Raw genomic sequence first — 24904 nt, forward strand, 5'->3', positions numbered from 1 at the left:
CTTCAAGTAGAAAGCAGATACCGTTATGGCACCAGCCCCCAAGAGGCGCTGTGAGGGAATGCATAGAGACCACGGGTCTACCCCTCCTCCCGCCCGGGGTTCATCTTGAGAACAGTTTCTGGCCAGACATCTTGTTCCATTTTCTGGCTAAACATCCTGTTTGTTCCTGTGCTCCCTCTGCCCCCGTGGTGGTTAGCTATATGGTTTACTCCATTTTGGGCTCGGTAATTTTCCACCTGCCTAAGGGGAATTCCACTGTGCAACAGTTAGGTATATAAGGGATTTCCTAAACTTGAATAAACGGCATTCGGCATTCTTTCCTCACGAATGACCCGTGTCTCTTGTGTGTTCTTTTAATCTCCAGGCCCTTGCCCGGCTCACGAATGGTACAGTAGCACGAACTGTACCGTAGAGTCTTAGCATGGGCTCACATATCAACACTAAGCAGTAATAAAATTCAACTCACGCCCATGAAAGAGTCCAGCAAGGGTGGTGTCCCTCTTGTAACAAGAGATACCTGGCCTTTCACTACCATTAGTCTGGCTTCTTTATGTGGGGCCAACTCCACTCCTCCAGAATCAACTGCTGCCTAGAGAAGAGTGTCTGCAGCCAGTGTCTGTCACCATGGAGACAGTCAACAAAGAGAATCCAAGATCACCTCATTCTCCAAAGTGAGCTCTCCAGGCTTTGTTTTAAATTTCCTGAGCTTGACAGAGGGCCACCTGCTACCCACTCTGGGAAGGCAGATGAGGAAAGGAACACTCGAATAACCCCCCATACCTCTCTGTCCCCTGAATCTGCCGAGTCAAAGGGACGCGGGGAGGAGCACCACTATGTTTGTGACTTCAGCGGTTCCTCAGGCATTTTCCACGCCAGGCTGGCAGATTGAGAAGAAGTACTCCACGAGAGTGCTCGTGGGAAACTGGGTGGAAGAGAGAAGGAAGGTAAGAAGGGACAGTCCGTGGGGAAATAGCTCAGGGAGAAGTGAAGTCGGCTTTTCTCAAATGGGAGGCAGCCTACAGTTAAGTCTGAACACCATGGTCTTCTGCTCTACACAGGAAAGATGCATTCATGCAATAATTAAGGTCCCTCCTTGTCTTAAAGACACCATAGTAGGGGTATAAATACAATTGTACCTCTAGCACTGCTGTAACTGGACTGTTTCAAGGTAGCAGAATATTCCCCAATATCTTTGTTCTTTTGAATTTTATTATTATTTATTTATTAGTTTTTATTTTTTATTTTATTTATTTATTTTTTTGGTAAGAGTCTTTCCACTTACCCTTGGTTGTCCTAGAACTCACTATTTAAACCAGGCTGACCTTGAACTCCAGAGACGTGCCTGCCTCTGCCTCTCGAGTGCTCAGATTAAAAGTGGCATGTGCCACCACCTTTGTACTTTTTTCTTTAAAGTGTTTTACTGGGTTGGAGACATGGTTCAGTGGGTAAGAGCACTTACTGTTCTTGTAAGGGACTGGAGTTTGGTTCCCAGCCCCACCCCCACAGCTGCGCTCACCCACAAGTTTAGGGGATCCAATGTTCTCTTCTGACTTCCTTGAGCCATAAAAACACGATAAACTTACATACATGTAGCCGGGCGGTGGTGGCGCATGCCTTTAATCCCAGCACTCGGGAGGCAGAGGCAGGCGGATCTCTGTAGTTCGAGGCCAGCCTGGTCTACAAGAGCTAGTTCCAGGACAGGCTCTAAAAAAGCTGCAGAGAAACCCTGTCTCACAAAACCAGAAAAAAAGAAAAAAGAAAAAAAAACTTACATACATGCAAGCAAATACTCATACACATAAAATTGAAATAGTGAATAAATCTTTAAAACCAATCATTTGTGTGTGTGTGTGTGTGTGTGTGTGTGTGTGTGTCCACTTGCATGCAGTGGTCATATCCATTGTAACTGGAGCTACAGGCAGGTATGAATAGCCCAGTATGGGCAATGGGAACCAAACTTGATCCTCTGCAAGAGCCGTAAGCACTCTTAACTTCTGAGCCCTCCTTTGAACTTTTATTCGAAGAATTTCTACTGTTCTCAGTCTGTCCCTTTCCTGCGCATAGCTCCTACTGAAGCAGTCACGGCACACCCTGCAGTGACATCGTGGCTATATTGCTGCTGACTGCACTTGTTCCACAGCCACGCCCATCTTCAGAGTCTACTTTCAAAACAGAACAGGTTCTTGATGCTGCTTCTCCCGAAAGGGCCACTTGAAACTGAATATCCTCCTTTGTGGCCAGGAAGAACAAGCCACTTGGAGCTGTGAAGACTGGGCTTGAGTTGTTTCAGTAGTATAGTGCTTGTTTGGCACACAGGAGACTCACCCAGGGTTCAGTCCCCAGAAATGCACTACCTAGGAGGTGAGGTGTCACATGCCTGCATTCCAGAGCTCTCAGAACTCAGGAGAAAATGGCAGAAAGATCTCTATTTCAAGGTCATTTTTGTTAACAAATTGAGTACAAAGGCAACCTGATACATATAGAGATACACAGCTATGTAGATAGATTATGTAAATATATGTATATATACAATTCTATTTTTTTTCCTTTTCAGAGATATCTAGACATCCTCAGATAATCTTGGGAAATGAAAAAGGAAAAGAATTTAAGATAGAACTGCCAGCTTAGGAAAATTGGTGGTGCTTTATGCCAACCTATGCAGATGTGTCTGTAAGACCTGGGATTTGAGGACCTTAGAGAATGGGGCAGACTACAATCTAATGCTGTAGACAATTTCACTTCCATTTCAGTGTGCTTCTATACATGAAAGAGACAAAGAAAGCAATGATCTAAGGAAAGAAGTTTGAGTTCAGAAAAATACGATCAGGAAAACACGTAAATACACGTAACAGAGCAGTCCTTTACCAAACTTCATCAGGACAGACCAATTTCAACATGGTGGCCTGGCACATACTCTAGGTCCTGTCTGGGAAAGCACAGAAACAAGGCAGAAGCCCATATCCAGATGTGGAGTACGCAGAGGCGAGTGTTCAGCTCATCCTTTCACCGGACTGGGTTCTAAAGCTATGCTCCGACACCCAACAAGAACAAACACATCTTAGGAATTGAGCATAAACATGTGCCTCAGGAGGCACAAAATCACAGCCAAGAACATTTCAGAGAACAAAATGCACTTGAGGTAAAGACCCTCTGCCCTTTTCCCTCCTGGAGCCTCTCTCACGGTTCTCCAAGGCATCCTTCGCCATCACTTTGGATAACTAGAAAAGATGTTTCCATGGAGAACATTAGCCATCACCACACATGGCGTGAGTCATCATTAACTTTAACTGTGCTTGACAGATGTGAGGAAGAGAGGCACCAACGGGAAAAATGGCCAGATGAGCAATCATTTAGGGTTCCTGTAGGAGAAACCTGCAAGGGAAGCTGGACTCTAAGTGTCTCAAATAAGAGATAACAGATAGAGAAGACCACTCAGGAGGTAGTAGGCAGATCTCTATGAGTTGAGGCCAGTCTAGTCTACATAGGGAACTCCAGGACAACCAAGGCTACAAAGGCTACATACTACATAGTAAGAGAGAGAGAATGAATAGAGGAATCCAATATAATACCTGAAGAAAACGCTGGGCTTTGAGAGCACATATCTATATTTCCAACACTTTGATAAGACTGGGCAGAAGCATTGTTAAATTCAAGGCCAATATACGCTGTGCACTGAGACCCTATCAAGAAAAGAAAGAAAAGGGGAGATAGTATTTTAGACGGAAACTAAGACACTTAATAAGAAGTGTGTATGTAAATATAATAAACTACAGAAAAGCCCAGGCAGGATGTGTGCCAAGAAAATCCTTGAGAATCAGTTCAGCTGGTTTTGGACCAGCTAGCTTAAAAAAAAAAAAAAAAAAAAAAAAAAAGGCCTCCCCTTGCCTATATCTAGTCAACAAAGTGTGGAAGAATTGGTGCCTTTAATTTTTAATTTTTTCAGCAATGAAAAAATCATTAGATGTAAAAAAAGTAAAAGTAAAGCTGGCCAAAGAAATAAACAAGGTAGCAATCTTCCTAAAGAAAGAGTACCGATGTTCATAGTGGCATATACCTTTAATTCCAGCACTCAGGAGGTAGAGGTAGGCAGATCTGTGTAAGTTTGTGTATCTCTGTGAGTGTGTGGCTATTCTAGCCTACAGAGTAAGATCCTGTTTCAAAAATAATAATAATGGCTGAAACTATCATAGCTCGAGGAAGGACATAGCTTTATGAACCCAAGAAGTTCAAGGAATTCGAAGAAGAATAAATGTACAGAGAGAGAGACTTTGGTGATAGTCATGACAATCAAGCTATTGGAAATCAAAGACACATGGACTCTTAAAAACATGAAAAACATGGGCAGGAGAGGTGACTCAGAGGTTAAGAGTACTTTTTAACTCTTTCAGAGGGCCCAGGTTCAATTCCCAGCACCACATGGTGGCTCACAGTAACTCCAGTTCCAGAGGATTTTATGCCCTTTTCTGACCTTCAAGAGCACCAGGCTATTCATGTGGTACACAGACATTTGTGCAGGCAAAACACTTATTTATACTCATAGACTAAATAAATATACAGAAGACAACAGAGGAGGAGGAGAAAGATAAGAAAAAAATAGAAAGAAAAAAATAAATGAAAATAAAAATCACAAACAATAATTTTTCCAGAAGGGGGAAGGAGAAAGAAAGATAGGAAAATAAATACATGAAAATAAATTGTTTGTCCAGTGCAGTAACAATAACTTATCAGAGGGCGTGTCAGTGGAGGTTTTCAGCAAAAATCTAGAAGCAGTGTGTGGTAATAAATTCCAAGCATAATAAAAAGTTAAAACTGACAGCTGAGAATTCTATAGCCCACAAAACTCTCCTTCAAAACTGAGAAAGTAATGAAGACATTTCCAGACAAGCAAAAGTTGAGGATGGGGCTGGAGAGATGGCTCAGTGGTTAAGAGCATTGCCTGCTCTTCCAAACGTCCTGAGTTCAATTCCCAACAACCACATGGTGGCTCACAACCATCTGTAATGAGGTCTGGTGCCCTCTTCTGGCCTGCAGGCAGAGTACTGAGAATACTGTATACATAATAAATAAATAAATCTTTTTTAAAAAAAAGTTGAGGATGGTTATCCACCCGGAGCTCTGGAGATCCAGAGACCTGCCTTTGAGGTAATCATTCAAGCTGAAAATGAAATTCAAGTTGAAAATGAAGGGATGCTAGCTCACTTAAATGAAAACACACAGACAAAGATAAAAGCCGGTACTGTGTAATTTAAAATTAGTAACTACCTGTTACTTCCTACACGATTTAGAAAAATAGACAAAAATCGCAGCTCTAGCCAAATGAGCGCACAACTCATAATGATGTAACTTGTGGCAGCAATGGAATAAAACAGGACTTGCAAGATAGCTCTGTGTGTAAAGGCACCTGACAGCAAGCCTGATGATCTGACTTTGATCCCTGGAACCCACATGGGTGGAAGGAGAGATGTTGCCCGCTGAGCTCCACATGTGTGCCATGGCATGTTGCCCCTCCCCCGCCCCATGCATTTAGATAGGTATAATGTGCTAAGTATTTAAAATACACACTCCTGCTTTCATCTCAGGAAACTTACCTAATAACCAATTAAATCATGCAACAGAACTTTTTAAATGTTGCTTTTATCTATTTCATCAAACCTCAGCTTTCACAGCTCCATCTGCACAATTAAATCAGTAAAACGTAAAAAGAGTCTGAAGAATGTTGGGGCAGCTGGCCCAATCCCTGCGTTCAGGGGCGTGGCTGCTCCAGCGGGGTAGCATTCCCCTTAAATAGGATTGGGGAGCCGGAAGGTGGCCCGTTCGTTTGCGCTGCCCTGCGCGCGCTCACCTCCGGCTTCGCTGGACCCTTGGTTCTGTAAGTTCCCTTGTCTCCCCTTGTATTAAAATTGAGTAATTATAAAAGGACTATTTTTGGTTATTTCCAATCTTCGCCGCTACAGAAGAATACTTGTAACTGAAGACAGGTAGAAGGTTATAGTTTAACAATTCTTATATTGTTGCATGTTTCTTCTTATAAACTGTAGTTTTTATTTTCTTGAGATTTTTTGTTTACATTGGCAGAACACTGACATTGGGGTTAGTTGGGAAAGTTGCTTACGGATTGCTTTATGCCCATCAGATAGGTCCCTATAATATTGGGTGCCTTAGCACCACGATTGCCGGTGGGGAGGCAGGTGGGAAGGTAGAGCTTGAAATGTGTTAAAGGTAAGTTTTAAAGACAATTTGACTTTGATGCTGGAAATGGAACACAGAGCTTTGTGAATGCTAGGCAAGCACTCTGCCATTAATCTATATTCCCAAAGCCTCAAAAATATAATTTAAATTTTTTAGCTGGGCATAGTGGTGCATGCCTTAAATCCCAGCACTTTGGAGGCAGAGGCAGGTGGATCTCTGAGTGTGATGCCAACCTGGTCCACAGAGTGAGTTCCAGGATAGCCAGGGTTACATAGAAAAACCCTGTCTCAAACAACCAATCAAACAGAAGTTACTTTTATTCACTTATTTATGTTAGTGTTGGTGCACTTGCTTTCACACACTTTTGGAGGACAACGTTTGGAAATCTATTCTTTTTTTTCCACCATGTGGGCTCGATTTGTCCAACTCTAGTCATCTGAAATCATGGAAAGCTGATGGGTATTGAAGAAATTCCTCATGGAGTTTGCTTTCAGTGTGTCAAAATTAGCCATTTGGACAAGAAGCTGCTCTTTACCTGACTGCTGACAGTGTAAAGCTGTCCAGACTGGACCAGTAGAACACAAAGAAAAGTGATTACCAGACTTTGCCAAGACAAGAAAGGAGAGCCCTTCAAAATTTTCTGCCGGGGCTGGAGAGATGGCTCAGTGGTTAAGAGCACCGGCTGCTCTTCCAGAGGTCCTGAGTTCAATTCCCAGCAACCATATGGTGGCTCACAACCGTCTGTAATGAGATCTGGCGCCCTCTTCTGGCGCGTGGGCAGAATGTTGTATACATAATAAATAAATCTTAAAAAAAAAATTCTGCCTCACAGAAAAAATTGTAGGCCAGAGGTGGCAGCAAGTAAATGAATAGAAATTGTTTCATTCAAGTTAGAAGAGCTAGTTAGAAACAGGCCTGAGCTGTTGGCTGAGCTTTCACAATTAATAAAAAGTCTCCATGTTGTTATTTGGATGCCGACAGGCACAGAGAAAGACTCACTACAGAAAGCACCTTCACTGGGTAAACCATCTTCGCTGCCCTGTAATTTTAAATGTAAGAAATTCCCGACTTGAATGAAGCTCAGTTTTCACAGGACCTTGAGAGGAAGAAGTGGATACAAACATGGAAAGCATAAACACAGACTGTATCTATTTAGACTGGGGCTCCTGCTGCTAATCACACTCTTGTTAAGTGTGTGGGTGTGTGACAGAACACTAATGACATCACCTTACACTCTGTTGACTGCTGTCACTATGGGAAGTTGTTAAAGGCTTGAAAAATCTAGGGTTCAGAAACTATGCTACGTGTTCAAATATTATAAGAAATTACAATACCGTTTGGTTTAGTCCGAGTCTGTTGCAGGTCTTGGAATAAACCTTCACTAAGTGATGAAAACAAGGGCTGGGAAGGTGGCTCTACGGTTAAGAGCGCTGACTGCTCTTGCAGAGGACATTCCCAGCTCCCACAGTGTAGCTCACAGCCATCTGTAATCTGATACCCACTTCTAGCCTTCACAGGCCCCAGTACACATACACACATGCAGGCAAAACACTCATACACATAAAATAAAAATAAAAGCAATCTCTATTTTAAAAGTATCTCCAGCTGGGGGGTGGTGGTGCATGGATTTCATCCCAGCACTCAGGATGCTGAGGTAGGCAGATCTCTGAGTTTAAGGCTACCCTAGACTACAGAGTGAGTTCCAGGACAGCTAGGACTGACTGCATAGAGAAACTCTGTCTTAAAAAAATGGGGGGAGGGAGATATCTCAATGCTACACATTTAATATTGGGTAGGACAATCAGGCAGAAGGTCAATATGGAAACAAAGGGCTTGAACAATACCACAAACTGTTTAGACCTAATATATGTATGTATTATTCCACCTGACAGAACAAAGATATACATGTTTATCAAACACCCATGAAGAATTCATAGGATAGACCATGCCATATACCACAAAACAATTCTTTCTTTTTTCTTCTTTTTTTTTTTTTTTTTTTTTTTTTTTTTTGGTTTTTCAAGACAGGGTTTCTCTGTAGCTTTGGAGCCTATCCTGGAACTAGTTCAGGCTGGCCTTGAACTCACAGAGATCTGTCTGCCTCTGCCTCCCGTGTTGACAGGGGTTTCTGTCCCAAAGAAACTCACAGAGGCCTACATTCATTATAAACTGGTTGGCCCATTCGCTCAGGCTTTCTTATTAGCTAACTCTTACATTGTACATTAACCTATATTATTCTTGTCTGTGTTAGCAGGCTCTGAGCCCCTTAGCTTATGCCCTTCCTGTGTCATTTGGTTTCCTGGGTTCCTATTCACTCTGTCCCTGTGTGGTGGCTGAGGGACACAGCAGGGGTAAGAAAGGCATCAGCATCTCAGACGTTCTCATGGACATTGTGTTCTTTTCCAGTTCACCAAAGCCACTGACCACACACCCCAGTGCATTTACAGGAAGGAATACATCCCCTTCCCAGGTCACAGACCAGACCATATTTCCAGGTGGTATGGGAAAAGGAGAATGGAGGTAAGTGACATTGATTATCAGGTGGGGTTGTGACAGAGGCTCTAGAATCCTAGCCCCTCCAGGTACAGCAGGAAAGGACACCTTCTACATGAGTTCCTCTGATGTCTCCCTCCAGGCTCGCGATGGGAATAGCAAGCTTGTCACCATTTGTCCATAGGGCATAGCTATGCTGTGTGCCACCGGGCTCTGAGAATCCCAAGTGAGAGTTGGGAGTGTTTTGTTTGGGCCAGCCTGTTGTCTCCCCATCCAGTGTCACCCCATGTTCCCAACACCTGTTTAAACTCAGGCCAGTGGCAGGAAGGAGTGAGGTGTGATTTGTGAGAAGCAGAGCATTTTAGTGAGGGGAGGGGCCCAAGAGACCAGCTACTCAGAATGCAAAGGCAGGAGATAAATTCTTCCAAACTGTGTGGCTCCATGGGAAGGGAACAAGCAGGTGGCTTTCCTGTAAACGAGAGACAGTGCATGCATCTTTCTCTTTTAAACCTTTTTTTGGTTTTGTTTTGGAGAGTTTTTATATATATATATATATATATATATATATATATATATATATATATACAGTGTTCTGCCTGCATGCGTACCTGCACCTCAGAAGAGGGCACCAGATCTCATTATAGATGGTTGTGAGCCACCATGTGGAATCTGAACTCAGGACCTCTGGAAGAACAATCAGTGCTCTTAACCACTGAGCCATTTCTCCAGCCCCATTGTTTTGGAGAGTTTTTTATGGGTTTTTTTGTTTGTTTTTTGTTGTTTTCTTTTGTTTTGTTTTTCAAGGCATGGTTTCTTGTCCTGGAACTCACTCTGTGGACCAGACTGGCCTCGAACTCAGATCTGCCTGCCGCCGCCTCCTAAGTGCTGAGGTTAAAAGTGTGTACCACCACTGACACCACCACCACCAGGCTTCTTTTAAACTTCCAGAACACATTAATTTGTCCGTTTGCTGTGGAAGACATCCATGCATGGGTGGAGGACAGAGGACAACTTGCAGGCAATGGTTCTCTCCTTCACATATGGGACCTGAGAATCAACCTCAAGTCCTCAGGCTTGGCAGCTAGCAGCTTTACCAGCTGAGCCTTCTCTCCAGCCCAAGCCACACCTGTGTTAAGGAAAGATTCTACAAGCCTGACTGACTGGTCAGAACTTCCTAAGTGTAATGGGTTGGAATGGCAGATTGAGAGCCAAATTATTTGGGGGCTATCTTCTGTCCTCCTGGTAGCCATTCACTGGCTTTGTGTTTGATCCATTGCTATCTGGTGAAAAATGTTAAAATGTAGGAACTTAGCTTCCATCTACCCAAAGCTGAGAATGGCCGGGCGGTGGTGGCGCACGCCTTTAATCCCAGCACTCGGGAGGCAGAGGCAGGCGGATCTCTGTGAGTTCGAGGCCAACCTGGTCTACAAGAGCTAGTTCCAGGACAGGCTCTAGAAACTACAGGGAAACCCTGTCTCGAAAAACAAAAAAAAAAAAACAAAAAACAAAACAAAAAAAAAAAAAAAAACCAAAGCTGAGAATGTCCTCAGACAGCATCTGAGACTTGTAGCAGACATTTCTCCACTTTGTTAAAACACGCATACCTACCTGATGTCCCCACTAATGTATTTGGAAAATGCTTTATTTTATGACTTTATTTTGTACCTACAAGAAAACTTCACGAGATTCTAGGCGTGATGGCGCACACCATTAATCCCAGCACTCGGAACACAGAGGCAGGGAGAACTCTGAATTTTAGGGCAGCATGGTTTACATAGGAAATTCCAGACCAGCTGGGGTTACACAGTGAGACCCAGTCTCAAGAAATAAAAACAAATAAACCAACTCCAACAATGAAACAAGCCTTCATGAGAGCCACCTGGCGAGATAACTCAGTGGGCAAATGGCTCAGGTCACGAAGCGTGATAACCTGAGTTCAATCCCTGGAATGCTCTTTGGTGAGAGAAGAGAACCAAATTTCTGCAGATTGTCCTCTGATCTCCACACATTCTTATACACACACATGCAGAGACTCACACTTGCGTGCACGCATGTGTATAAACAAATGTTTGACCTTTTCACATAAATGCAAAAAAGCAATTAAAACTATGGACTCTTCCAAAAGAATCATGAAGTTGTTTCTACACACAGCCTGCTGCTATTCTTGGCTACCTGAACCTGGGCTCCTGAGCCCTGGCCACTCCTATTTAGCTCAAGAATAAAATATCTTTTATTTCCTTTGCGACGAGAGCTGGGTTTTGCATGGACACTGCCAGAGACGACTGTCTTCCATCTCTGGGAAAGTCACATCATAATTAATGATGTCAGACTCTGCGTTGGCACCCCTGAGACACAACTACACTGACATCCCTGGACCTGGCATACATCTCTAGTCCGCACTGCCATTCCTAGCTGCATTGGTATCCCAAGATGGTGCAGCATCTCCAGGGCATGCTCTTGGGTTCTTGAACTTCACCGCTGCTTTCGTCATGGAAGACGCAAAGGTACTTTAACTGAAGGAAGTCGGAATAAGAACTCAGAGCCTGGGGCTCCCAGTCCCCAACCACCCTTATCCCTGTTGTGACATATCAGATCATTACGTCATAGTTTCTTGGCCTTTGGCTATGATTACGCATAGAGGACTGGCTATCTTTTAAACAGACTCTAGGACTCATTGCAAACCTTGACCCCAAGTCATGGCTTAATATGGCTAAAACGAATACATCCCAGGAGCGGGAAGGATGGTTCAGGGGTAAAGAGTCCTGGCTGCTGTTAGAGAGGACATGAGTTTTGTCCCCAGCACCCATGACTGTAGACACTCAGCCCTTTGTCACTCCAGCTGCAGGTGGGAAGGACTGCCTCCCTCTTCTGGCCATCATGCATCCTCTTCCCCACCCTCAACACACATACATATAAATTAAAATAAAATAGATCGGTACTTAACAGTCAAAGTGACACAGAGAAACCCTGTCTCGAAAAGCCAAAAATAAAAACAAACCCAAAACCTAAAAAACTAACTGTATTTAATTTCCCTGACACCCCACCTCCAACACACACACACACACACACACACACATACACACACACACAATCAATCAATCAAACAAACAGAATCTCTTCCTCAAGATTCATTCTGTTCCTAAGGGCTCATTTACCAAGCCCCAGTCCCCTCTCAAGTTAATAGCTGTCCCTGGCTGGCGCTCTGCTGCCTCATGTGGCCATATGTGGCGTTGCATGCCCCTCCTCATGAGAACAGAAAGTTGAGTCATTTTTGAGCACGGCTACATGCAGAACCCAAAGAAATGCCAATAAAATCCCTGTTGGTTCCTCTCCTGCAGGTCTGCCACTCAGGGAATGCCTCCAGCTCACTGGCTGGATTAGAAAGGGACTCCTAGCCCCTGGCGGTGCAGATCTTGGGAACTGTGCATTGGACTGCAGGCCAAACCCTTGTCTGTCTCTGGCTTTGTGCTCTGCCTTATTTATGGAACGACCCTTAGAAGTCTGGGGTGCAGGGTGTCTACCGACCTCCTTTCAACCAGTCCAGCGCCATGGGATTCTCTTCAAAGTCAGAAGGATTTCCTTAGGAAAACCCTGGTTTCAGACAGGCATCCCAGACAGATAAAAACACAGCTTTCTCCTTCCTGGTGAATAACTCCTCGCCAAAGAAACAGCTCCTTGCTCTGCAGCTGTGGGGCCATAAATCCCTCCGGGGGAGGAAGATTTACAGGGACTTCTCTGGTTCTCCCACAGTAACCGAAGGAAATATGAGGTCCAAACGCTGTTTACCTTGGAAACAGGCGGCTGGGGGGAACAAGACAAGACTGAACCAAAGGATGTAATGTCAGATCCCAAAGCTGCACCCCGAGTGTCCCTGGCTGTTTCCATTCAACGAGCATCCTGACTTTAATTTTAATTTACCATGGTAGCACACCCTGGGGACAAATAGACTTGGCCAGAGAACTGAAAGCGGCTGGCTGGGGTATACAACTGAAAGAGGGATGTGACCCAGTGAGGTAGACACATCTGTGGCCCTCGGAGGTCTCTGGTGACCAGTGTAGGCTTCCTCTTCACAACTCAGCCCCTTAGGGCGTGATTACTGCCACCATCCCGGGCTGGAAGGGACACCTTGCTCTAATGGGTAACGTGGCCACTGTGTTGTCCTTCCAGGGTCTCCCATACAAGCACCTGATCACTCACCACCAGGAGCCCTCGCATCGTTATCTGATCAGCACCTATGATGACCACTACAACCGGCACAGTTACAACCCGGGCGTGCCCGCCCTGCGTTCCTGGAATGGACAGAAATTGCTGTGGCTGCCAGAGAAGTCCGACTTTCCCCTTCTTGGTACGTTTATAATTGGGAATTTTCCCTGCATTTTGTCTATAAGGGGATCACAAATGCACAGGGCTGAGGTGTGCTCCCATCACAAAGACCTACAGGAGCAGTGGGGTGAGGTCACAGGAAAATGAACCTCATTTGTTACTCAGGGCTGCCCCTGCCTTCTTCCCTTGACATCAGGGCCAACCCTGTAATGACAGCCTCACCTGTACACCCGGACCACAGTTAGCTGGAAGCAACATACTCCGTACTCCCTTGCCAGGCATTCCCTCTAGGCACAGTAACTGAATCTTCTTTCTTGGGGTTCCTGGGGAGCCAGAGTGGTGACAGGCACAAAATGTTTCTGCCTGAGGGAACTGATGATCCAAGAAGGAGACTCGTTAATAAATAAGATTGAGTAAACAAGATCCAGACAGGGGTGTGTACTGTAGGAAAAAAAAAAGAGGCAGAGTATTTGAGAACTTCTTTTATTTATTTATTGGCATTGTTTGTTTGTTTTGTTTTGAGGCAAGGTTTCTTTGTGTTGCCCTGACTGTCCTGGAACGAGATCTGTAGACCAGGCTATGCTCAAATTCACAGAGATAGACCTGCCTCTGCCTCCCGAGTGCTGGAAGTTAAAGGTGTGTGCCGCCACCATCCAGCTTTGAGAATGTTTTTTTTTTTTTTTTTCTGTGCTCTCTGGCTTCTGCTCACCCTGCCAGCCTTGGCTCTTTATAGAACAGCCTGGAAAATGTGGCAGGAGTGGAAGACAATTGCTCCTCCTGTTTGCTGGCTCTTGGGCCCCACCCCAGCAGCTCCTCTAGGTGTCTTCATCGGCATGACAGCGCGGCTCCAGAACCAGATGGATATATTGCTCGGATGGCCGATGTGGCACCTGTGTGTCTGCTCATAATCGCTATGTGTAAGGCTCCTGGAAGCCCTGTGTCACCCAAACCTGGTTTCTCTTGCAGCACCCCCCACAAACTACGGACTGTTAGAGCAACTGAAGCAGAAGTGGCTCATGCCCAAGACTGGCCTGAGAGAAAGCATTTATACCACATCCTACCCCAGGCTGCCAGTGTGCGCTATGTCCAAGAGGGAACATGCCATCCCGGTCCCTCCCCCTCGGCTGCACCCCATCCCACACTTCTGAGAACCACCATTCCACTTGCAATCCAGCCAGAGACAGCCGGAGACCCACGGCCTCGTTGGACTTGTCAGAGAGCAAGCATCTGCAGATGTAGCCCAAGAATTAATTATGGACCATTGTTGTGTGTGTGTGTGTGGGGGGGTGTCCTGGAATCATGATCTGTGTTTTATGGTACCTTCTCTCTAAACTCATAGACTGTTGTTGTTTCCACCCGATAATTAAAATTCCTTTACACTACTGCAAAACCACAGAGCCACGTGTGTACAGAGACCAAGCAGACACTGCAGGAGACAGAGAGTGCTGAGCCTATTGTGTTTCTGGTCACGGTGACCAGAGGTCTGACAGACAATAACTTAAGGGAGGAAGGGTTATTTCTGGTTTACAGTTCCAGGGGTACAGCCAGCCTATTGTGCTGGGGGACGACAGGGCGACAGAAGCAGGAGGCAGCCGGTCGCCTAGCATCCTGAGTCATGAGTCAAAAATCAGGCGACTCAGGGTGAAAAGCATACTCAGCTGAGGCCCAGGAGGGAGCAGCAGAGAACAGGGACAGTGACCTGAGGGCAGGATCCAAACAGCCAGTGATAAGGAAGGAGTCCACCTCACCGCTGTTACTAAGGTTATAGGGCAGCTGTGCTGGCGCAAAGGGAACGTCACTGGACATTGGCCTCTGCCTCTGGGCTCGCAGAAGAGGGCTTTAAGATAGTTGGAAGAATAGATTTCCTGGGGTTGGAGAAGTGACTCAGTGGTTAAGAGCACTGGCTGTTCTTCCAGAGGACCCAGGTTCAATTCTCAGCCCCCCACACGGCGCCTCACACCTGGCTGTGACGCCAGTTCCAGGGGGTCTGGCAAACTCACACAGATAGACAGGCAGGCAAAACACCAATGCATATAAAAATAAATCTTAAAGGGAAGAGAGTAGTGTTGAGTTTAAATCCTAGTTGATGGGAATCCGCCGCCACTGATGTAATAGGCCAATCAAGCCAAATTAATAAATACAGGTTTGGATTCCCCGGGGCTGGAGTGAAGCTTCCATCCAAACAAGTAGATTTCCTGAGAAAAGAATACAGTCTTGAGCTCATCCAGGACAGGATTCCACCTGCCATGGGGATCTGTCATAAGTTGAAAACAGGCTTCTAATTTAGCATTTTGTACTGCATTTTTCCATATTTATTTATAGGGGTGATCATGTGTGCACCACAGTGTATCTGATCAGACAGAGGACAATGTACTGCAGTCAGTTTTCTCCTCCTACCATGTGGGTTTCAGGGACTGAACTCAGAGCATCAGGCTTGGCAGAACAGTTACAGCCGAGCCTTTCTCTGAAAAGCCTTCCTCTATGTGCCACTACCCCGCTCCAGCTGTTGGCATCCACTACTGTGGGCACTGTGCCCTGTGCAAGATGATGCTTTACTACCCACAGTGGTGGCACACGCCTTTAATCCCAGCACTCAGGAGGCAGAGCGGATCTCTATGAGTTCGAGGCCAGCCTAGTTCCAGGACACCTAGGGCTGTTACACAGAGAAACCCTGTCTTTAAAAAAAAAATAAAACAAAGAAAAAATGAACAAACGAAAGGATGATTTTTTTTTTTGAGTGTGTATGAATAACCTGCTGTCTTTGGGGACTCCTCTTGGATCCTTACTTTAATCCTTGAGTCTCTGTCATGCTGTTCTTCCAGCGCAATTCACAAGGGTTAACTAACCCTAGTCTCAGAAGAACCTGTTCTTCCCAGAACTCAGATCCTCCCACTACAGCGTCAGAGCAAAGCGTCTCCTTCGGATCCCTTCTGCCAATCAAGGAGGGTGCTGACTATGCCTCACTATAGCTCTGTTCTTAGACAGAACTACATTCTTCTGTCCATGCATTTATCCATCTATTCATCTTCATCCATGCATGCATACATCTCTCTGTTCATCCATTTATCCTTCGATACATACACATCTCTCTCCATTTATCCATCAATTCACTCATCTCTCTATAAGTACAGACATTTCTCTAACCATATATCCACGTATACATACAAACATACATACAAATCTCTCTCCAGCCATCCCATCCATCCATCCATCCATCCTAGCAAAGTCAGTACAACTGGTTCCACTAGGTTATCTAACGTGGTCTCCCACCCAAACAAAGGCAACTATTCATCTTTTTTGCAAAAAAATAAAATAAAATAACAAATAGAAAATTGTTCTTAAATTTTTGCAAAACAGAGAGAGAGTTGAGTCCAGCATTTGTCTGAGGATGAGCTTGACTTCTGCCTGGGAGACCAATCTAGCTGACTAACCACCGCATTCCAAGGTTCAGAGTCATTGGGGCCTCTTCTGTTTTACAGGTAAGGAGGAAATGGGCAGATGAAATTCATCAAATGGCCTGAGGTTACACAGTTGTTGACACCAGCACCAGACACTGAACCCACGCAAGTGGCCACAAGCGTGCTCATGGAGCCCCTGTCCCTTTCCACAAGATGCCCAGGGTCCTCTCTGTGCCTGGCTAATAGGCGTGTGTGTGTGTGTGTGTGTGTGTGTGTGTGTGTGCATGCACGTGTGCGACTTTTACACTGCAGGCAATAATGTGTCTCAAAGTCTAGAGCCTGAGTTTGTGTCATCCCTTCCACAGGACATCTGCCGGCCTCCAGCCATCTGCTCCAGGGTAACCCCGCAACCACCGGCTCCTTCCTTATTTTTCCAAGTGTCCAGAAGTTAGACACTGACACACGCGAATGGCCTGGTAAATGTCTGTTGAAAGACTAAAGGAAGGTAGGGATGCCAGAAGGCCAGGAGAGCTCTGGGAGACAGAGCTCCATCTTTTCTAACTCCCAGCCCATCAGTCCATAAAAATTCACTAAACTATGAGAGAGCAGGCGCTGGCTTCACAGAAGCTCAGTCCAGCAGGAGAAGAGGTCTACTAAATACAGACCCGACATGGGTGTTGGGGAACAGGACTATGGGACTTGAGACCTGGGAAGATATGAGGGCTTGCCAGAGTAAACGGGAGTCATGACGTCCGTGATGGAGATATCTGATCCAGCCAGGTAGGGCCAAGGGAGATTTTCCTGGGGAGAGAATATGTTTGTTGTAGCTACTGTAACAAAGCACAACCATCCCATTGCCTTAAAAGGATATGCACCTATGTTCTTACAGTCCTGGAGACGAGACACTTCTAGAAAACAAGAGGTCAAGAGGACTACATTCCTTCTGCAGGGTTTCAGGATGAATTCTTCCCCTGTGGTTCCCCTCCTGGGTCCCCCACTCATATCACCCCTGCCCCGGTCAGGGACACCTTCACCCACAGTTCACAATCCCTTTCATTATCTGCTCTGGGCCATTATACCATGCCCAGTGGAGCTGGTTAAGATGGTTCTGGGGTAGGGAGAACTGACCTTAGCCTCTGGAGACTATGGTTGCCTAACACACACGTGCGTAGTGTCTTAGGGTTTCCATGGCCATGGTGAAAGACTACAACCAAAGCAACTTGGGGAGGAAAGGGTGTATTTGGCTCACACTTCCGTCTTGCTGTTCATCAGCGAAGAAAGTCAGGATGCGAACTCAAACAGTTCAGGAATAGGGAGGCAGGAACTGCTGCAATGGCCGCGGAGAAGCACTGCTTATAGGCTTGCTCCTTGTGGCCTGCTCAGCCTGATTTTTTATAGAACCCAAGGCCACAAGCCCAGGCATGGGACTACCCACAATGGACTGGGTCCTCCACTAGCAATCACTAATTAAGAAAATGCCCTATAGCTTTGCCTACAGCCTGATCTTCTGAAGGTATTGTCTTCTGTGTATCCCCGACTGTCTGGACCTCAGACTGTCTAGGCTGGCTTCAAACTCAGAGATCTACCTGCCTGGGCCTCTGAGTACTGAGATTAAAGGCATGTGCCACCACTGCCCAGCTGGAGGTTCTTCCTTCCTTCCTTCCTTCCTTCCTTCCTTCCTTCCTTCCTTCCTTTCTTCTTTCTTTTTTGTTTGGTTTTTCGAGACAGGGTTTGTCCTGGAACTCATTCTGTAGACCAGGCTGGCCTCGAACTCACTGAGATTTGCCTGCCTCTGCCTCCCTGAGTGCTGGGATTAAAGGCATGTGCCACCATCACTTGGTTGGAGGTTATTTTCTTAATTGAAGCTCCTTTCAATGACTTCAACCTATGTCAAGTTGACATAAAACTAGCCAACACGCATGCACACAATACCTTTTAAGAAAATCAAACAAGCTGAGTGGTGGTGCACACCTTTAATCTCAGTACTCAATAGGCAGAGGCAGGTGGATCTCTGAGTTTGAGGCCACCCTGACCTATAGAGCAGGTTTCAGCATAGTCAGGGCTACACAAAGAAACCCTGTTTTGAATCCCCCCTCCCACCAAAAAAAAGGAAAGAAAGAAAGAAAGAAAGAAAGAAAGAAAGAAAGAAAGAAAGAAAGAAAGAAAGAAAGTCAAACATGCTAAGAATAATTTGACTTGATGCAAGGCACCTGCTGGAGTCTGGAGGCAGGAGGATCTCTATGAGTACAGCCAGACCTACATAGTGAGTTCCTGGCCAGCCAGGGTTATATCCTTGAAGGTTCCCCAGCTGTAGGAGTCTATAACTCTACTGTAGAACTTTAAGACAATTCTGAAGCCATTTTTGACAACTCTCAGTACTCCCCCTCCCCCCCCCCGGGAACCAAGGACATAACAGCTATGCATCCACGTACTGAGATGTTAGGAACTTTCCATCTCCCTGAATAGGGGCATGATAACCCTTAGGTGTTGACTCAGTTACTGATGTTTTGACTTAGTCCCTGGGAAGGGGCAAAGTGACCCTCAGAAGTTTCCCTTTACCTCATCTGATCTGACAACCACTCTCCAGCCAATTATTGGTAATAGCCTTTTTGAATAAGCCAATCATAATAGTTAAAGAACCCCCAGACACCCCTTCCTTCGGTGGTTTTTCCCTTTAAAAATAGCCTGTACCAGACATTCAGGGTCTTCTAGCCTCCCGACTGCTGGAAGACCCTGTCATGACAGAATTAATAAAATCCTCATGCTTTTACATCAGCTGTGATATTGAGAGATGGTCTCTTGGGGTGACTCCTCCTCCTGGGGATTGGATGCTAGAGTCCAACACTACAATGTAACTGCTGATGCTGTGTTCATTTATCAAATGGGTACAGCAGTCATTTTTAACTCAAATAAAAATACTGAGCCTGATTACTGAGCTGTATTAGCAGAGTCGAAGTTTCCAAGCTTCTTGCATTTGCTTTACCTGCTTCTGTTCCCAAGTCCAAGGAGTGGCTTCACGCCCGATTGTTTCCTGGTCTCTCCATCAAGATTCATCACAGTAACGGTGAGGACAGGGTCCCTCAGGAAAATGAAACAGAGGTGGAGCTGCCTGTGGCTACAAACTCTCTCAAGCAGTTTGCAGTTGTCATTCGGAGGAATTGTGAAGGAAATGGAAAAAATGAAGAACAAGCGGGAAGAGAAGAGGGCCCAGAACTCGGAAATAAGATAAAGCGAGCTCAGGAATACAACAGCAGCGTTCCAAACTGGGAATCTGCCCGAATGATTAAAAAATTTCAGGTTACTGTGGAATGTCACCCACTCACTGTGACTGATCCTATGGAAGAGCACAGATCTGTGCCTGTCTGTGTTAGGAAGCGCTCGCTGAACAAACAAGAGCCCGCCAAAAAAGAAATCCATGTGGTTTCTGCTCCCAGCAAGTGTTTCCTCTTTGAGCATGAACCAAATTAAAAGTGGACTTGACAAAGTATCTGGAGAACCAGGCGGTCTGCTTCAACTTTGCCTTTGATGAAACAGCTCCCAGTGAAGTTGTCCACATGCTCACAGCAAGGCCACTGCTACAGACAATTTCTGAAGGGGGAAAAGCGACCTACTTTGCCTATGGGCAGACCGGGGGTGAGAAGACTCACGCAATGGGTGGAGACTTGTCTGGTAAATCCCAGAATGCATCTAAGGGGATCTATCCAATGGCTTCCCAGGATATGTTCCTTCTTAAGAGTCAGCCTTGCTCCTGGAACTTAGGCCTGGAAGTTTATGTGATATTCTTTGAGATCTACAATGGGAGGTGTTTGATCTGCTCAACAAGAAGGCCAAGTTACGTATTCTGGAGGACAGCAAGCAGCAGGTGCAGGCTGTGGGACTGTACCTGGTTAACTGTGTTCATGACGTCATCAAGATGACCAACATGGGCAGCGCCTGCAGGACTTCTAGACAAACGTTTGCCAACTCCATTTCTTCCTGCTCCCATGCCTGCTTCCAGATCTTCTTCTTCAAGCCAAAGGGAGATTATATGGTAGATTCTCTTTGGTGGATCTGGCAGGGAATGAACGAGGGGCCAACACTTTTTAGTGCTGACTCGCATGGAGGGTGCCGAGATTAACAAATCTCTCCTAGCTCAGAAAGAGTGTAGCAGGGCTCTGGGACAGAACAGGGCTCACACCCCATTCCGTGAGAGCAAACTGACACAGGTGTAGAGGGGCTCATTCCTTAGGGAGAACTCAAGGACTTGTGTGATTGCCGTGATCTCACCAGGTATAAGCTCCTGTGTGAATATACTTTAAACCTGCTGAGCTATGTAGACAGAGTCAAGGAGCTGAGCCCCCATAGTGGATCCAGTGGAGAGCAGCCAATTCAAATGGAAACAGAAGAGATGGAAGCCAGTTCTAATGGGACCTCGCTGACAGTCAATTTCTTCAAGGGAGGGGAGGAGCTGTCTTCCCAGATGTCCAGTTTTAATAAAACCATGACTCAGATCAGGGAGCTGGAAGAGAGAGGCATGGAGGAGCTCAGGGAGACCAAACAGCAAGGACCAAAGTGGCTTGAGCTCTCGGGGATGACCGATCAGCCAGGCTACGACTTGGAGACCTTTGTGAACAAAGCAGAATCTGCCGTGGCGCAGCACACCAAGCACTTCTCGGCCTGGCGAGAAGTCAGCAAGGCCATGCAGCTGGAAGAGCAGGCCAGCAAACAACAGCAAGGAATGACACCAATCATGGCTTCAGATAAAGATCTGTTTGGTATCACACCAGCCTCTTCCCCTCCCCAACAACTTTGGACAAGTTCTGACTTTGGTTAGGGATTAAGTCGGATGGGTTTTGGTAAATGCCAGGTAAGCGGCATCAGGAAAGCTAGCAGAGGGATGCTGCTCTCTTCCTCAGTTTGGAGCAGGAGGAAGGATTGTTTGTTTCATGACTGGTCTTCCCCCTTTCCTCCCTGCTGAGAGGAGAGCTGTTTGGCTGGTTTTCCTGGTGCAGCTCCCCTCCAGAACAGCTGCTGATAGAGACCCTGCGAGGCCCAGGCTTTGGGAAAGAAATCGATCCTTATCCAGCTTCTATTGCCTCGGGCCTGTGGTATCATCCTTGGTCTGCGTGTTCTCATGTTTTATACTTTAAGGGGAAAAAAAGTTTGTGAGACCGCTTTGTTTTTTAAACTAAAAAAAAAAAAAAAAAAAAAAAAAAACCCTCAATTTTCTGTTTTATGTATTTATGTAGGAAAAGCCAGGGGAAAAAAGGTACTGAGGTTGTGGTAGTTAAAATCGACAGTTTGACCGGTTCTAGAATCATCTAGAGATAATCTTGTGAACATGACTGTGAAGAAGTTTCCAGACTGGGTTAACTGAGGCATAAATAATCCGTTTTTAAAAAGCGTTTGTGTTAGATATTTTGTCACAGCAAGGCACAAGGTAATTAATACAGAGCCCAAAGTTGGCACATACTAATCCCTGTATGTAGTAGCTGCTAAGGTTTGATATGTAAAGACTATAGGCATAGGAAAGAAAAATAGACTAGGTCAGGCAGTGGTAGTGCACGCTTTTAATCCCAGCACTTGGGAGGTAGAGTTCGAGGCTAGCCTGGTCTACGTAGTGAGTTCCAGGACTACACAGAGAAACCCTATTTCAAAAACAAACAAACAAACAAACAACAAACAAACAAGCCAGGCGTTGGTGGTACACACCTTTAATCCCATCACTTGGGTGGAAAAGGCAGGCAGATCTCTGTAAATTCAAGGCCAGCCTGATCTACATAGCGAGTTCCAGGACAGCTAGGGCTGTTACACAGAGAAACCCTGTCTTAAAAAAAATCAAAACAAAACAAAAAAATAAAGAAAACAGCCTGGGTGGGAGTGGCACACCTTTGAGTCCTGTTCAGGTGAAAACTTCACTCTGGCCCCAGCATCCATATACCCAGAGAGTCTGGGATGTTCTGGTGGAAGATCCACCTCAAACCCCCTCTCCTGGAGTTGCCTCAGTCCAGACTCTGTCCCTGAAAAATACCACCATAGGCGGCTCCTCCCTGCAGAGGCATTAAAAAAAACCTCATGGGTTCCCCTCGTGGTCTTATCAACTTCTCCTGGAGCTACCCAGGAATATTTTGCTCAGAATAAACCTTGATTTATTAATTTGGTTTGATTGGCATATTACATCAGTGGTGGCAGAGTTCCAATAACCAGGGGTTCAACTTAACAAGACCAAGCCTTTTCAGGGCGAGACAGGTGAATCTGAGTGAGTTGATGGCCAAGCAGGGCAGCCAGAGTTATATAGTGAGAACCTGTCTTTTTGTAAGGTGGGGGCAGTGGCAGAGAAGACGGTCAGGGCATGAAAGATGGCCCAGACCTAAAGGCAGAATCCACTCACAAGTAGCCACGCCCATTATGGGTGCAGACCCAAAAGACCACGACCAGAATTCTAATTGAGAGTCAGTATTAAGCTGGGCTGTGAATGCCTAGAAACACTTCTCACAGAGCAGCCCCGATCGCATATTCCAGGGAGTTCTTAAAGACAAAGAACACAGAAAAGCTACATCCTGGTTGGCAGATGCAGGGAAGTGAGCAAGCAATTTAACAAGCGCCGAGGAGATGCTGTCCGCTGGGGGCACTTCTGCCCTGAGTTCTAGGACAGGGTTGGGTGCCTTCCCACTTTCCCATAGAACTTTTCAGGGCAAGGGGCAGAAACCAAAGATGGCTGCAGCTGAGGCAAGATGGAGGAATCTTTGCTGACACAGTCCCCTCTGCCAGCGTGCAGTGGCATCTTGGCTATAGAGCCTCACACTAGAAATGTCCTTGAGAATCAGGCTTGTAGGAGGTGGAAGGAGAACCCTAGCATCTGCCTGCACTGCCCTTAGGGGCCCTCTTGACACCAGTTTACAGGCTACCTGGGGTTTTGCCTCAGAATCTCTCTGTGCCTTGTATTAACGCCAGAAAACAGGTGTGACCAAAAATCGGAGGCAAACCGAGCTTAGCGCAACACACGTGGCATCGCAACACTCAGGACGCAGAGGCAGGAGGATCAGGAATCAGTCCAAGGTCATCCTTGCTAGCTTGAGACCAGCTTGGGTTACAAGAGGCCATCTCAAACAAAATAAACGAAACCAACTAAAAATTGGAAGGAAAAAAAATCCCAACCCAAACTCACCCCCACTTCAGTGACTGTGTTGTTCTTGGATAGTAGGTGTGGCTGGTGGTCAACTTAGATGGATTCCTGTTGGGGAAATCCACACAGAAATTCCAGGTAAGACGTCAGCCCGCAAGGTCTCGGCCTTGCTGTCACGTCCCTAAACCGGACCCCAGGGACTCCTAATCCTATCTGCCTTCTGAACTTTGATTTCACCTAGACTGGGAACTTCCAGGTTCCCCAACCCCGTCCCCAAGTCAACCCCTCCACTGGGGGAACATTCCAGGAATCCCCCACTGGGGAGCAGGCTTTTTCCTTTATCTAGGCAAAATATCAGTTAAGTTGCCCCATCCCCCAATGCTGCCCAGGGCCACGCAATTACAAGTCGGGCTCCCTTTGAAGCAACGGTAACTCAGCCGTTAGAGCTCTTGCCTAGCATGAACAAGGCCATGGGTGTAGAAGACACAGTTCTTGTGCTCAGGGATAAGCACTAGGGAAACCAGGAATGTTAAACCGGCAGGGTTGTCTCTTCAAAGGGAAAGAAGACTAACCTGTTTTCTGCCCAGAAGGCTAGGAGCAGCCGGTGGGGGTGGGGGTGGGGGTGGGGGTGGTTAATATCCTGGTGACCTGTACACCATATGTATGGTGAGACCACACCAGATCTTCCCCCAGATCCTTAAGATGTCACGCATACTTCACAAAGAGTTTTCGATGTAGTCATCCCTTATTTATTGTGCACACAGGATTCTGTTTATTATCACCAGAAAATGTTCTTCCCTAAATCGTGCTCTGCTTAAATATGCCTAAAAAAACTACTGGGTGTCAAAGTTTGAACCAGACTACTGAGACCCTGTTGAACTGGACTTCTGTCCTGCCTCTCATCCACACACTCTGCTGGCCTGGTGTTGGCAGGACCCCTCCCCCACCCCCGCCCCCCACGTGGATTCAATTCCAGCTCGGGATTCAATCCCCAGCACGGTGTAAAACTGGCTCAGTGGCGCGCACTTGCAGACCCAGCGTTTGGATGAAAGCAGAGGAATCCGGAGTTAAGGCTACTGGTTACACAGTGAGTTTGAGGCCAGCCTGGACTGTTTAAGACCCTACCTCAAAATAAAATTTAAAATGTAATACCGTCGCCCCTTGCACCACCAACCCAGTAACGCGACACCCAGGACATGAAGCCCGTCAGGCTGTTCTTTCCGCAGAGAGGCCTCAGCGTTCTACCGAGGGTTGGTTACAATTGGACGCTTTAAAACATTCCTGTCCTTGAATGGACCGGTGAGCTTGGAAGCCCTCGGGGTAGAGAACGCAGCCAGCGGCCACGAGGGGAGGCGGGGAAAGGGGCGGGGCTAGGATAGAAGAGGGGGAGGCGGAG

General features: G+C 46.2%; 1 protein-coding gene and 1 pseudogene across 2 annotated transcripts; both read left to right on the forward strand.

Annotated features, from left to right (window-relative positions):
- The first annotated feature begins 833 nt into the window (after positions 1-833).
- Positions 834-14153, forward strand: C6H1orf158 (chromosome 6 C1orf158 homolog). 2 transcript variants are annotated; one of them, XM_038332326.1, is made up of 4 exons: positions 834-944; positions 8596-8709; positions 12850-13027; positions 13972-14153. In XM_038332326.1, exons 1-4 carry the CDS (start codon positions 834-836, stop codon positions 14151-14153), a joined length of 585 nt encoding a protein of 194 aa, XP_038188254.1. The 2 variants fall into 2 exon arrangements, with proteins under 2 accessions (XP_038188254.1, XP_038188255.1); XM_038332327.1 differs by lacking the exon at positions 8596-8709.
- A 2995-nt stretch (positions 14154-17148) lies between these two features.
- LOC119817166 lies at positions 17149-21216 on the forward strand (annotated as a pseudogene).
- The last annotated feature ends 3688 nt before the right edge of the window (positions 21217-24904 follow it).

Source organism: Arvicola amphibius, chromosome 6 (genome assembly GCF_903992535.2).
Source record: "Arvicola amphibius chromosome 6, mArvAmp1.2, whole genome shotgun sequence".
NCBI lineage: Eukaryota > Metazoa > Chordata > Mammalia > Rodentia > Cricetidae > Arvicola > Arvicola amphibius.

Bases quoted from the DNA above. Each gene is read 5' to 3' on its own strand.
- C6H1orf158 (XM_038332326.1), top strand. From the start codon at position 834: ATGTTTGTGACTTCAGCGGTTCCTCAGGCATTTTCCACGCCAGGCTGG. The intron at 8,710-12,849 runs GTAAGTGACATT...TTGTCCTTCCAG, and splicing joins ATGGGAAAAGGAGAATGGAG to GGTCTCCCATACAAGCACCT. The intron at 13,028-13,971 runs GTACGTTTATAA...TTTCTCTTGCAG, and splicing joins GTCCGACTTTCCCCTTCTTG to CACCCCCCACAAACTACGGA.